The sequence below is a fragment of the Nuphar pumila genome, chromosome 9 (genome assembly GCF_984573655.1).
Source record: "Nuphar pumila chromosome 9, dmNupPumi1.hap1.1, whole genome shotgun sequence".
Lineage (NCBI taxonomy): Eukaryota > Viridiplantae > Streptophyta > Magnoliopsida > Nymphaeales > Nymphaeaceae > Nuphar > Nuphar pumila.
This window is the reverse complement of record NC_143257.1, coordinates 87,861,021-87,875,379: the sequence shown is the minus strand read 5'-3', so window position 1 is coordinate 87,875,379 and position 14,359 is coordinate 87,861,021. Positions and strand designations below refer to the sequence as shown.

General features: G+C 35.9%; 1 protein-coding gene across 2 annotated transcripts in view; it reads left to right on the top strand.

The window, feature by feature from the left end:
• LOC149828679 (ubiquitin carboxyl-terminal hydrolase 6-like) overlaps positions 1-14,359 on the top strand; it is a 115,472-nt gene that overhangs the window by 67,184 nt on the left and 33,929 nt on the right. For both annotated transcript variants that reach the window (XM_090017683.1, XM_090017682.1), the window contains exons 5-8: positions 8,310-8,410; positions 8,532-8,658; positions 9,336-9,395; positions 9,510-9,577. In XM_090017683.1, the coding sequence (XP_089873809.1) occupies positions 8,310-8,410; positions 8,532-8,658; positions 9,336-9,395; positions 9,510-9,577 (356 nt within the window). The remainder of the gene's footprint in view (positions 1-8,309; positions 8,411-8,531; positions 8,659-9,335; positions 9,396-9,509; positions 9,578-14,359) is intronic.

Genomic DNA, 14,359 nt, shown 5'->3' with positions numbered 1-14,359 from the left:
AAAACAATAGAGAGAAAAGAGACTTACCTCGTTTGCAAGCTTTTTGAGAGAGGGAGCCAAGACTTCTTTAATGAAGAGAAGGGAAGAGATCAGAAGGAGATTGGATCAGAGAGAAGGGAAGAAGCGTGAAATGGTGAGGCAGAAGACGATCGTGAAGGAGAAGGGAAGAATGCATATGGAGGGGTGAAGGCGATCGTGAAGGAGAAAGGAACACATGGGGAGGTGAAGAGGCGATGACAATGAAGGGAGCCTTCGACTCATTTTTATGGCTTTTACAATAGGGGTCCCCTATATTTTTCAGAAATTTCAAAAGAAGGTTTTCAAAAAAGAGTTTTTCAAAAGGGGTTTTTGGTTAAGAAAAGGGAATAAGCTATTTTTTTTCTAATTTTGAAAGAAAACCCCAAAAGCATAAGGGAAATATGAGAACTTTTAACAAGCGGGACCCAAAGGAGGTTTTAAAAGAATTTTTATAAAATATTCGTTTTGAAATTATAAGTTTTTCTGAAATAGGGCTTTTTTATAAAATACATGATTTATTTCAGAAAATGACCCCCGAAATGGATTTGGATCCAAGATTTTGAGAAAATATGGATTTTGGATCTCGAATTGAGATTGGATCAGATAAAACATCCGATAAAATTCAAAGAATTGATTTTTTTTATTTTTTGAACAATAAGAGATCCAGGATCATAATTGGATCCGAATTTCTGATTCGGATCAGAAATTGGGTCAGAAATAAAAATTGAATATGGATTCCAGTGAATCCGATAAATGAATGGATTTTTTATCAGAAGTTGACCCGATTATTCAGAAGATGTGAGGTCAGGGGCAAAAACGATTTTTTTTGGATTTTTTGAAAAATTTGGGGTGTTCACAGGGTTCAAGTTGGACTGAACCTCAAATAGGTTTTGAGGGTTCACGGTTGATTGAACCTAAATTTAGGTTTGGATTGATTAAGATCAAAGGGATCATTTTGACAGGTTATTGATTGATCTTGACTGAACTAAGGGCTGGTTTGTGAATGGTTCACTTTGGATCTCAGACTATTTAAAAAAAAAAGATTGTTTCAGCCTATGCGATTGGGAGTCCCTTTCATAATAAAAAATTATGAAATCTAGATTTAGATTTAAGGAAAATCTAAGTTTTTAAAATCTGGTATTAGATTTGATTAAATCTGAGTTTATCTTGCTTAATTAAATCCGGTCTTAGATTTAATAAAATCAAAGTTTTTTCTTGATTAATTAAATATGGTTTTAGATTAAATAAAAATATGAGTTTTTATTTAATTGGTTAAATATGAATTTAATTAAGTTCAAGATTTATTTAAATCTGAGATTTAAATTGAATGAATCTGGATTTTTGTCAAACCATTTAAATATGAGATTTAAATTATAAATATGTGTTTTTGTTAACACGATTTAAATATGGGATCTTGTCAAATGAATCTAAGTTTTTTCTTAAATAGGTAAAATCTAGGACTTTGAATGTAAATATGATAATTTTCTAGTTATGATTATAAAACCTGAATTACAGGTTATGGATAAACCTCTAATTATTATTTTTAGAATGTGGTTGCGTTTGGCTATGTTATGAACTTGGGTTTAGCCAGGGATGTGAATATGTGTCTTATTCATGTAAAACACATATTATACTGAGTTAAAAATGTTAATACCTAGCTGTTTTCTTACACATAAGTCTACATGGTATTGAAGTGTATCTACATGTGAATGGTTAATTGAGTGTTCACATAGTTATTTTCGGCGGGTATTGCAGGAAATCATGCATACAAAAATACTAAATGAAATCATGCATTTGACATGAATATGCGAATCAAATCAAAGACATGCTTATGAATATTTCTGTGGCATACACATGATACATGTTTGCATTTCTGAATGTGCATATAAATTTTGAGAAGGTGTGGTGTGCATGTATTTTGGTTCTTGAGACATGTCAAGATTTGGAATTATGCATATGCTTTGACTTGATGTGATGTGATGTGCTTAAGCATCATACTATATGAAGTTTGTTTCAAATGCATGTGCATACATGCATTGATGTGTATTTCGCATGTACATAAATGCATGAGTTGTTCACTTGTCCCAATTGAGATGATTCATGAGGGAATGCATGTATATGGAATGATTTCGTAAAGACACATGCACATGAATGACGAACACATGTATATAAATGTGACATATCATGCACATGGTTAAATTGACATATATAAATATGCATTTGGAAGCATGTTGACATCATTGCAAGTTGTTCTGGTTTTTGCGTATGATGCATCGATGGTCTAAATGAATCATCACAGGCCTGGAGAGCCTTGAGCTTTGGTTTGCTCTTTCTTTAATTGTTTAAATACATCGCAAAAATCACATTTATTTTTATTGCACTATTCTACGTGTTTCCACGGGCGGGAGTCCCGTGATGGTTCTCGCAGGGGTAGATGCGAGCTTTTGCCTTGTTTCTGCATGCTGAATTGCAAACTCAATAATTGGTTTTTAATAAAAAGATAATGAATAAGAACAGTGTAATATACATTTTGGAATTTCCCATCGAAAGAATAAGAATCTTAGAGATTCGGTTTTGGGGGACCACGAGGATACAAAAACTTCGTGTGCTTTATTTTGACCCCTGAACCCGATATTAAGGTTATTTCTCTTTGTCATGGTTTTAGGGAGAGTCTGCCACTTTACTTGGAGGTGGTGTGTTCGACACAACTGTTTTGGTATACCAAGGAAGTGACACTTGTGGGCATGGAGTGTCCCTAGTATCCCCGACATTAGATGTGGAGGTCTAATGTTCCGAAGGTGATTCGATCGAGGGCTAAGTTTGGAACCCCGTAATAAAATCCAAATTATGCGTTAAGCTACCCTGAGAACCTAACTTGACTTCGGAGATTTTACCTGTTTGGTGTATCCGCGAACAACGGAAATTAAAAATGGGAACTTAAATTGTATGCATTTAATAGGGCATGCATATAGAAAAAGAAAACCTTAGGGAACGATACTAAAGTGTTCATGCATTGTACATAAATCATGCATATTCCTGCTATGCATTAGAACATGCATATGTTATCTGTTCTCTTAATTGTTAGATGTTGGTGGATGCATAATGTTTAATCTCTAATGTCTTGCTTACTTAAATTGTGATATCTGTTATTGCTTAAATGATTCTTCAGGCTTAAAAATTGTTCCCTGTTGCATGAATGCTTAAATTGAATTATGTAATTGTCATCGTTGCATTCATCTAAATTATTGCATGAAATCTTATCTGTATTCTTTAGCTTGCTTGTTTCATTAGAAGTACCTGTGCTCAGGATTTCGGTTCTGACACCCTACTTCTATGGTTTTTCACAGTCGCGGGTGATCATTGAAGCGACTGGTTTTTGGAGGGTTACGAATGTCACATTCTTGCGAGACGGTTCACAAAGGGACAGCGTGACTCAGTTTTTCATTATTTACTTTTATGTCATTTAAATAACTCTGATATGTCTTGCAATTATTGCTTAAACATTCTTTCTTTCAAATAAATGAATAATGGTTTGGTTTGGTATGGGTGATAAGTGTAAGCTCTATTGTGGTGTTTGGCTATCCAATTGGAATTGGAACTGTGAGGACCCCGGGTCTCTGAAAAGTTTTCCGCACTGAAAAAAAAATCGCTTTTTCAAGGGGTGTGAGTTGGGGTCGTTACAAGTTTGGTATCAGAGCCACCATAAAATCTTACACTTTTATCATCTTTTTAGTATTAAGTTTTTAAATTTTGGTAAGTGTGCCCTGTTCTGAAATGTCAGCAAGTTGTGCCTCGTACTTCAGAGCAGTCTCCTTCACTGGTAAGGCTATTTAATACTTTTATTCAAAGCATATCAACTCTTTATGATTGATTACATTAATAGTTTAAATTTTCATTTGGTGTGAATTTAAAATACTTAGTGCGATTGTATGAAAGTAATTTGTCTGGGATCAATCCTAAGGGATGTAATATTGCGTATTTTCGTACTTGGTCATTTTATGAGATTTTCGAAAATTTGGCTAAGTTTGAGAGAAAAATAGTTTGAAGCTCGATTTTTAGACCGATGTCTTTGAGACTGGGCTTGACCCAGGTTTTATCGACAAGGTCATAATGAGGCAATTGAAGCGAGATAAAGAGTTCTATTTTTTACCTTTAAATTTGAGCAAAATTCGGGTTATTTTTAGGCGAAATTTAGAATTTCGTACTCGTGTCATATATCGTTGGATGCGTCTCGGAATTCTGAGTGCGATAATATTTTACTTTCCTGAAATTGAGTCCCGTTTTGCCTAAAAAATTGTGTTTTTTTTCTGAAAATTGAGCAATTTGTCGAAATGGATCTGGAGTTGGATTGGATTGGATCCAAGGCCTATGATCCGAACTAATATGGATTTGGGTCTTATTTAAGTCTTACTTAAAATTGGATTTGATCCAGATCTTGATCCATTTTTTTATTTGGGTATGAGTTTGGATCTTGGATCAGGATCCGGATCCAAATCCAAGCTCATTGTTTTTCCAGCTCTAAATTCAATATAAAGCCTTAATTTGGAGTTTAATAAGGTTGATTGAGATAGCTAGTGATGAATTTATAGATTTCGCTTTTTGTTGTAGAACGATTAGAGAATTCGATCTTTATTGATCTTAGATCTCGATATGAGGTTATGCTTGGGTCTTTTGAGGAAAGATGGGGTCATTCTGAGAATGACACCTTAAGCGAAGTTATGACAGCTGGCCGCACAAGGCCTTGAAATATGAGAATAAGTTAAGGTTATTTCGGACAAAGAGTCTCTTAGAAATAGCAAGGACAACAAACGATAACCTGTTTATGATAAAATACAGAGACCCCGTTCAAGAAACAAAAGTTTATTAAGAAAATTACACATATATTTTGTTTAACTGAAACCTTTCTCAGGAACTTATTATGAGTTGTCTTGATCACTTTAAAAGCATACGTGTTTGGGATCACACACACATGTGATGCATCCTCATTAACATTGATTAACTAAGAACATGATCTTTGCGGATAATCTTTAAATGAAATTTCACAGACGAAATTCTTTTAGGGGGTAGGATGTAAAACTCACGTTTTTCAAAAAAACTCGGATCCGGATTTGACCCGGATCCATAATACCCATTAAGGTTATACAAATGCGACGCAGGGGCGAGGGTCTTTTAAACCGTTTGCGCCGCTTTTCCCCTTCCCTCTTGATTGAAAAGGGAAACCCTTTGAGGGTTTCCCGAATCTCTCTCCCCTCCGTGCCCTTTTCTTCTTCCATGTAGCGGCTCCGCCTTTGCTGTGTTTCCTCTTTAAAACCATCGCAAGGGGAGGGGAGGCCCGCACCTCGCAGCCTTTTCCTCTTCCCTCGTTCTTGCTCCCTGCATGCGCCAGCGCCAGCGACGCCGACCGACGACACCGAACCCCTTCCAGGTATGCCGTCTCTCTCTCTCTCTCTCTCTCTCTCTCTCTCTGTTTTTCTCTGGGTGTTGTCGGGAGGTCGGCGGCCATCCGCAGTGCCTCTCTTTCCTCTCTCCCTCTGTGCTCTCTCTGTATTGCCAGGAGGCCGGCAGGGGGTCGATGGCCATCTGTCGTGTCTCCCTTTTTCCCTCTCTTTGTGTTCGCTGGGAGGCCGACAGGAGGCTGGAGGCCCTTGTCGTGCTTTCCCCCTTTCCCCTTTTTCCATTTGGGGCTTTCCAAGGGTCGGCAGGTGGCCGACGGCACCCCTGCCGCCCTTGCCACCTTTCTCGTGACCGTCAGGGGGGCGGCAGGTAGTCGATGGCCCTCCCCTGCCGACCTTTTCCCCTCTGTCCCGGCGAACAGGCAAGTGCGATACCCTTGACTGATTTTTTTTTTTTTTTTGGTGAAGTCAATAGGGGAGACCATAGTTTTTTATTGATCCTCGTGCCACGCGGTGCGCTACAGCTACAACACCCCGTGCGTCGCTGCGGCACATGGTTCGTGCGGCTGCGATTCTTGTGGTTGTGGTTGTGTGCACTTGATGTGCACAACTGCGGCACAATGCACATCAGTGGCTGCGGCGACACATGTTGCTCTCTCTGTGACGGCAAATGGGGGCTCCGTTAGTCCGGCAGGTGCAGTGGGTGCTCGTCACTCTGTTCTAGGGCGTTGCAAGTTCAAAACCTAATGGTTGGGTTGGATAGCAGGTCCGGGCTCGCCTGGTGACCGAACCCGCACACGCAGCCTCCCTATTCTCCTTTCTTCCTTTCTTTTAGTTTTTTCCCTGCTGTGATTTTCTCCCTATGTTCGGCAGACACCTTCGACGACCCCTGATTGAGCCGTTCCTCGCCATCGGCATCCCTGTGCTTTTCCCTCCGAGCATCGGACTCTAAGGTATGGGTTCTTTCTTCTGATTCATGCGAGAAATCGAATATCGATTCGATTTCCATGCAATATTTAGTGCAAATCCATGGTTAAAGAGTGAATCTATTTGTTCACTCTAGATCACATGGATGAGGATCCATATATCCTCTTTTATATGGGTGTTTTCGGTCCTTACATATAAAAATTCTGTGTGGTTTTTTTTACAAAAACAGAGTTATTATTTTGTGATAAAAGCATGATTTAGAGTTGCTTTCAATGATAACCGACTTTTATATGTCTATTCTCAACACCATTGTCTTGGGACTAGTATGTCTATTCCTTTTTTTTTCTTTACTTCTTTTTTTGTTTTGTTTACTCAACCAAATTGGGCTCTTCTAGAGACCCCACTATTTGGTAACTACCATATCTAACTTAAATTCAGAATTTAATTATTTTTAATATTAGTTTAGTTAATTATTAATTAATAAATATCTAGAAAATTTCAGAGGGTGCCTTACTCCTCTGGGAGTCTTTTTAACTTCAAATTTCCTTAATTTAAACCTGTATTTTGAATTTAAAGCTTTAATTTCGTTGGACTTAGATTTTGGATTTGGATCCGAATTCAAGATCCAAATCCATATCTAATATTCATACGGATATTGAACTAGATCAGTTCCTAATTAATATGGTTCTTAGGCTGAGTCTAAATCCATATTAACTTGGATCATATGGATCGGATCTGGTCCGATCCAACGCAGACCAAGTCCCATTGAGATGGACCCTTTTTGAAAAAATGTGATTTTCGTGTCAACCATTGCTCAAATTCAGGAAAATAAAATATCATTGAATTCAACATTTCGAGGTGCATCTAATAATGTATAACTTGAATTTCGCCTCGAAATTTCGCTTGAATTTATCCTGAATTTTGCTCAAATTTCGCTTGATTTTAAAGGTCAAAAATAAAAGTTTTCATCATATTTCAATTGGCTCGTTTAGGTCTTGTCGATGAGACCTGGGCCAAGCCCAGATTCAATTGACACCTAATATAGAGTATTTTACTGATGTTACTACATCACTTAGCCAAATTTCAAAAAAAGCCAGAATTTATTGGAGTAATTATTACAATGTGGAACCAAATCTTGAGAGAGCATTAATTCTTGCATGAAAAGATTTCTTTGTTATGGTGAAGTTTTGGCAACTTTATGATGACACAGCTATATGTTGAAAATTGGAGAAAAAACAAGACAAACTTTGGAACAAGCTTCACCATGTCATTCTAGCCATAATGACTCACTGTGCATTGCCGGTTATTTTATTTTAATCACATGTTATACTGTATTGAAAGTGGCTACTAGGTCATCATTGACAGGTTCATTCAAGAATTCAAGAACTTCATGGAAACTTAGGTCCCTATGGATATCTATATCAAAGGTAAACTATTGTCATGATCTAACAAAACATATACATTGGAAGTTGGTTTACTTCTTTGTCCTACGGAAATATCAAAGCTACAGCAAGACAGGAAAGGGTGAGTCTAGCTCCACACTTGATCCAGTCATTATCTTGGATGTATTTTCCTCCTAAATGTAAAATAGTATGTAAATCTATTGATGAAAGATATGTCCCATGGTGAATGAACCATGATATGGTCCGATCTACATAAAAATCACATGGTAGGCGATATTCTACTCATTGACCCTAAGTTTGTAGTAACATGTCTGCACCATTATTTTGTCCTATATATGTCTCAAGTTCATGGCTTCTGAACCACCTGTTTTTTCAAGAAACCTCCAAAGATGTAGTTGCAAATATCTGAAATTTGAATCGTCTTAAATTAACTTTTCCATGACTTTGCACAACTGTTTATTTGTCTCTGCCTTAACATTTTAGATTTATATAGTTATGTTGAAATCGAATTGTGGAACTACTAATTACAGCACATATTATATGCTTTTAATGTGGATTCTATTTCAAGGGTCACACTGCTGGTCTTTTTAATCTTGGCAATACCTGCTATATGAACTCAACATTGCAATGCTTGCATTCAGTTCCAGAACTAAAGTCAGCTTTGCTAAAGTGAGTTCTCTTTTAAGCCTTTTCTTTTAAAATAATGTTTCTGCATTAAGTTCTGTGAGATTCTAGGCTACCAGAGAACAATTGAACGATTAGTGCTGATTCGTGATTTCTTTTCAATCAGGTATTCAAATTCAGGGAGGAGCAATGAGTTGGATCCCTCTTCACATCTTCTAACTGTTGCTACACGAGATTTATTTAGTGAACTCGACCGAAGTGTCAAGCCTGTTGCTCCTAGGCAGTTTTGGATGGTTAGTAGCCTACTCTAAAATCATGCTATTTCTTATTTTTGTGGAGATTACACTGCCATTATTTAACTTTTAGTGACTTCTTTAACCAGAACATTGCTTTACCAATGCACAAGCTACTGGGGAACTGTCTCTTGTAGCTGATTCAGATCATTAGCTAACTCCTAACTGAAATCTTAGGAGTTAGGATGCATATCCTGAATTTTCATTTCATGTGCTCAACCCGTGTCTTTCTTGTGTATTGAGGGAAGTTGATCATCCAAAGAAACAAGTTTTCTCTTTTTGTTTTTGTTTCCTAATGCAGTTGGAGTCTTCTTTCATGTGTTGGCATGATCGTCTCATTACAGGCACTAACTTGCTTTGGTAGAGCCTCTCACTGAATAAAATTATTAGAAAAACCATCACCATACCTTGTCACTTCAATGTTGGGTATGCTTTCAGTTTCCTGTTGCTCTATTCATTTATGGCTAAACACAACTCTGAGGTTATTCCACATCTCTTCGTTCAACTTCATGCTACCCGTGCTATATCCTTTTGCACATGCACACGTGCATATTGGCAGATTCCTTGGAAAGCTTCAGACTTGATCTTGTTGGATTCAGTTACTTTCTGTTATATGTTAATCTTGTAGTATGATTTATGTTCTTCTTCTGAAGATATGACTATGCTTTTTTATGCAGGTGTTGCGCAAAAAGTTTCCCCAATTTGGTCAGCAACATAATGGCTTTTATATGCAACAGGTTTTTATTCTACTGCACTAGTGGCATGTTCTTCCTTTTTCTTGGATATTGTTGTTCATTTTGCAGCTTCTCCACTGGATGGCTTTAATTGGGTTTCTTTTATAAACATTTTAGGATGCAGAGGAATGTTGGACCCAACTTTTGTACACTCTTTCTCAATCTATTAAAGAACCAGAAGGAAGGTATATGTTGAAATGCTAATCTTTCTGGTCTTGTGATAATTTCATTTTTAGCTTAAGATATTATTAGTTTAGACAGCACAACCGATTGTCTATATTAAAATGTATTGTTCACATATATATATATATATATATATATATATATATATATATATATATATATATATATATATGAGTGTATATGTATATATTATATAATCTTAAACTGTTTTTCTTCCCTTTGTAATAGGTAATACCTTTAGGGGTATTGTGGTAATTGTGTATATGTATTTAGGCTCTGCCCATTAGGGACAGAATGGTAATTCTGTACATGTAACAGACTCTGACCTCTTTTTGTATTTTATTTATATTCTGTCCCTTACACTTTTGTAAGGGGCAGTTTTGTCTTTTAGTCAATATAGCTGTTGGAAATCTCCAACAGCTATATTCAGTTTTGTCTTTTAGTGAATATAGCTGTTGGAGCCTTTCCCAACAGCTATGTGGGTCCTCTTGGCCCTCTTGTTTGTATATAAATAAGGACATCTTGTACCATTAGATGTAATACTTTTGCTAAGCATATTATTAATAAAGATTATTATTTTTAAGTGTTTGTTGCATTGTATCAAGCCCTTGTTGGCTCTTTGTATTGTCCCTATTGGACTTGAGGTTGTGCACATTGTGATTGCGCTCTTGTATGCCCTTAGTAGATGCTTATTTGTATCTTCTACTCATTTCATTACATGGTATCGGAGCCATAGTTCTCTTGGATTTGTGGAAAGTGGCCATCAAGTGTTCATGTTCATGGGAAAGCATCTAAAAGCGTTCATGGTGCTTGCGGTGACTCAAGTGGACGTGTTCTTCCACAATTTTCTCTCTCTCTCTCTCTCTCATGAAAGGCATATACACTACTTGCAAGAAAAAGATTAGAACCAAGCAAGAGGAAATGAATGTTCGTGACTTTTTTAGTGCCTTATCCCCTCTATGGGATGAATTGCCATTTTTGGAGTCTAAGTGAGTTGCCACCGAAGATGTAGAACTTAGGCGAGAACAAATGGAAAGAGAGTAATTTTTTCAAATTTTTTTATGGATTACGTCTGAAATTCAAATAAGTAAGATCCTCTCTCCTTCGTAGTGTTAAATGTAAACATATATGCATTTATATGTTTACATATTCATTTTTGTACATTGTCTATATATTTATAGATTAGGGGTATTTTGGTCTTTTCACTCATGTATGACAAAAATATGAGTATTTGTAATTTTATTTTATTTTTATTTTTATAATTGTTCCCAACAAGCATGGGCTTTTGGGGAACATTTAAAGAGTCGTTGGACCCTACCCAATGACTAGATTTCTAGCCATTGGGTAGGTCCCAATTGCTCTCTAAGAGCCTTCTTTTGTATATAAAGGGGTCTACCCCGTCACGCATTGTATTGGTTTTCCAAGGAGTGATTCATAATAATATTTGATATTTTTTATGAGTGTTTCAACCCAGCAGTAGCTTATCCTTGTGTGTTCTTTTATTAGCCCATAAGAAGTCACACTCTCAAAGTGTTCTCTTCTCCAAAGTGGCTCTTTAAAGCATATACATTAGTTCGTGACATGGTATCACAGACATATCGACTCCTTGATGATATTCAACTCTTTCTCAAGCATTTTTTAAAAGGTGTGAAGATCGAGTCTTGCCTTGGGAAGCGTGCCTACCAACTTTCTTGAAGATTGGTCTTCACATGAATGTATAGAGACATTGGTTCTTAAAGAGTTAAAAGTTGTTCCAAGTATTTATTCTTCTTCGTCTCTCTTCTCTCTTACTTTATATTCTTTGGTTTCATGGTTGACAAAGTAGTGACGGTAGTTCCAATAAAATTTGATGGGAATAACTACAATTTATGAGCTACCGCCATTAAAAGAATTATTGTTGGGAAATGGTTATGGGAGTATGTTGATGGTTCTACCATTGAGCCACAACTCATTCTCACAAAATCTATTGAAAAAAAGGATGAAAACATTAAGGAAGTTCTCAAGGGAGAAGAAAAAAAATGCTCGTGTGGGTTCCAAGAAAGCCTTGAAATAATGAGAAATTTCTCATGCTAAGGTACTTTCTCTATTTATGGGAACTATGAATAAAGATACATGTGAGACTATTTTGGAATTTGAAAGAGCCAATGAAGCATGACTCTTTATTAAACAAACTTATACTCAATGTGATATTGCATTTAGATGGGAGTTTTAAGATAAGATTCACAATTGTAAACAAGGGGACAAGAGCATTAGAGAGTATTTTGGCTCTCTAAAAAAGTTGTGGGATCAAGTTGGCCAAGTTAGAGCTCATTTGGGAAACTCCCAATGATGCTCAACTTAGAAAGAAGCAAATAAATAACGGATAATTTTTTTAATCCATGAGGCTTGAGGCCCGAGTTTGAACAAATGAGAAGTAATATTATTCATAGAAGACAAGATAAACTTCATCTTATCCAAGAGGCTTTAGCTCAAGTTTGCATGAAAGAGGCTAGGTTAAGATCTTAAAATGAAGCAAGAGAAAGTAAGAGCAATGTGTTGGCCGTTTCAAAACCGGGCGCCAACACTCATACATACAAGTCCCCACAATTTTATAAGAATACCAACTATAGGAAGAATCGTGTGTATAAAGGAAATGGGGATGGAAGGAAAAGATGATTTAGTTTTTGCCATAATTGTGGGGAATTGGGACATAATAAACCATTTTGTTCAGAATTCAATAACAAAGATGAAAAAAAGTTGCTTTGGTTGGTACTTCACAAGTTGACCAAGACTTTTCAATCAAGTCAATTTCGAACATGTCTCTTTATCAACTTGTGGAGGTATTGCAACCTCTTCTTAAAGGACAATCTGTGACCGGTGCCGCTATCTCTTCCTTTTTCTCCTATAGGTATGGCTCCTTGGCTTTTAGATTCGGGTGCTTCATTTCATATGACATATGATGAATCCATACTTTCTAAATATAGTAACTCCTCTAGTAAAAGAAATATTTTTACTGCTGATGAAACCTCTTTTGATATTAGTGAAATTGGAAATTTTGAAAAACATCCTAGTTTTAGCATTCCACAAATAAGATTTGTTCCAAAACCAAATTTAAATTTACTTTCTGTTTCTCAAATCACTGGTCATGGATGTAGAGTCTCTTCCACTTCTAACCAATGCTTAATACATGAGAAGGGCATAAAGAAGGAGACTTGTACTATATGGATCAGTTAAAAATTCTTATCAAGATTTTTTGCCTTAATGTTCAAAAACTAGATAAAATATTGTGGCAACAAAGACTAGGGCATCCTAGTTTGTATAAATTATCCAATGTTTCTCATTTGAGGACTTTTTGTAATGAACAAATTTCATGTACTGATTGTGTTCTTGCTAAAATGAAACCAATTCCATATCAAGAGAGGTCCTTTGCTTCTAAACCTCTTGAATTAGTCCGCTTCGATGTTTAGGGCCTTGCCCCTGTTGCCTTCAAGGGAGAATATGCTTATTATGTTATTTTTGTGGATGATTACTCCCGCTATACTTGGATATATTTTCTCAAACATAAATATGAAGTATTTGAGAATTTTAAAAATTTTTATAAGTTAGTAACATACATTTTGAATAGCAATATATTTATTTTTCGTTTTGATTCAGGGGGAGAATAGATGTCTAATAACTTTCACCAATATCTAAGAGAAAATGAAATACTTCATCAAAGGTCATGCACTAATATACCACAGCAAAATGGTTTAGCCGAAAGAAAACATCGTGCATAATAAAGATCACTAGAACTCTTCTTATATCTAAGAGTGTTCCCAAATATTTTTGGGAAAATGCAGCTCTTACTGTAGTATATCTTATAAATAGGTTGCCTTCCTCAAAAATTAAAAATTTTTCACCATATAGAAAGATTTATAATGTCCCACCTTATTATCCTAGACTAAGGGTCTTTGGATGTGATGCTTTGTTCTCACCCATGAGAATGGTAAATCATCTTTTAAAGCCATCCCATGTACATTTTTAGGATACGGAGAAAGTCAGAAGGGATTTAGATGCTATGATATTAAAAATAATAAGTTATATATTTCTAGGAATGTCACATTTTTAGAACAAGAAAATGGATTTGACATTACCATATCAAAAGATGAAAACGAATATAATTTTTTAGACATTTCCTTCGAAAACATTGTACATATTAATGAGATAACTTGCAATGAACCTCGATCTAATATTCAATATAGTAAATCCCAAGATCTTTCAAATGTCATTCAATATCAAAGAAGAAAAAATAATGAACAACTAAGTGCTTTGGAAAAGTACTCAAACATAGAAGAACAAGAAAACAATAGAACTAAGCACTCAAAATGACCACGTAGAATTCCCGATAGATTTGTGCCATATGAATCATTTGAACCTCATTATAGAGCTTGTTTAGCAAAAATTTCATATTTTGGACCATCCACGTATAATCAAGCAAAGGACTATCCTGAATGGCAAAATGCTATGAATGAAGAAATTAGAGCCTTAAAAAAATCCCAAACTTTAGAATTATCTAATATACCAACCAATAAGAAAACAATAGGTTGTAGGTGGGTGTTTAAAGTTAAAACTAAAAGTGATGGATTTTTAGAAAGACATAAAGTGAAGTTAGTCGCCAAAGGATATGTTCAAGAATATAGAATCGATTGTGATGAAACTTTTGCTCCTGTAGCACGAATGACTATTGTTCTTATTCTCATAGCCATAGCTTCTATTAGGAAGTGACCTATTTATCAAATGGATGCAAAAAAGCATTTTTAAATGGT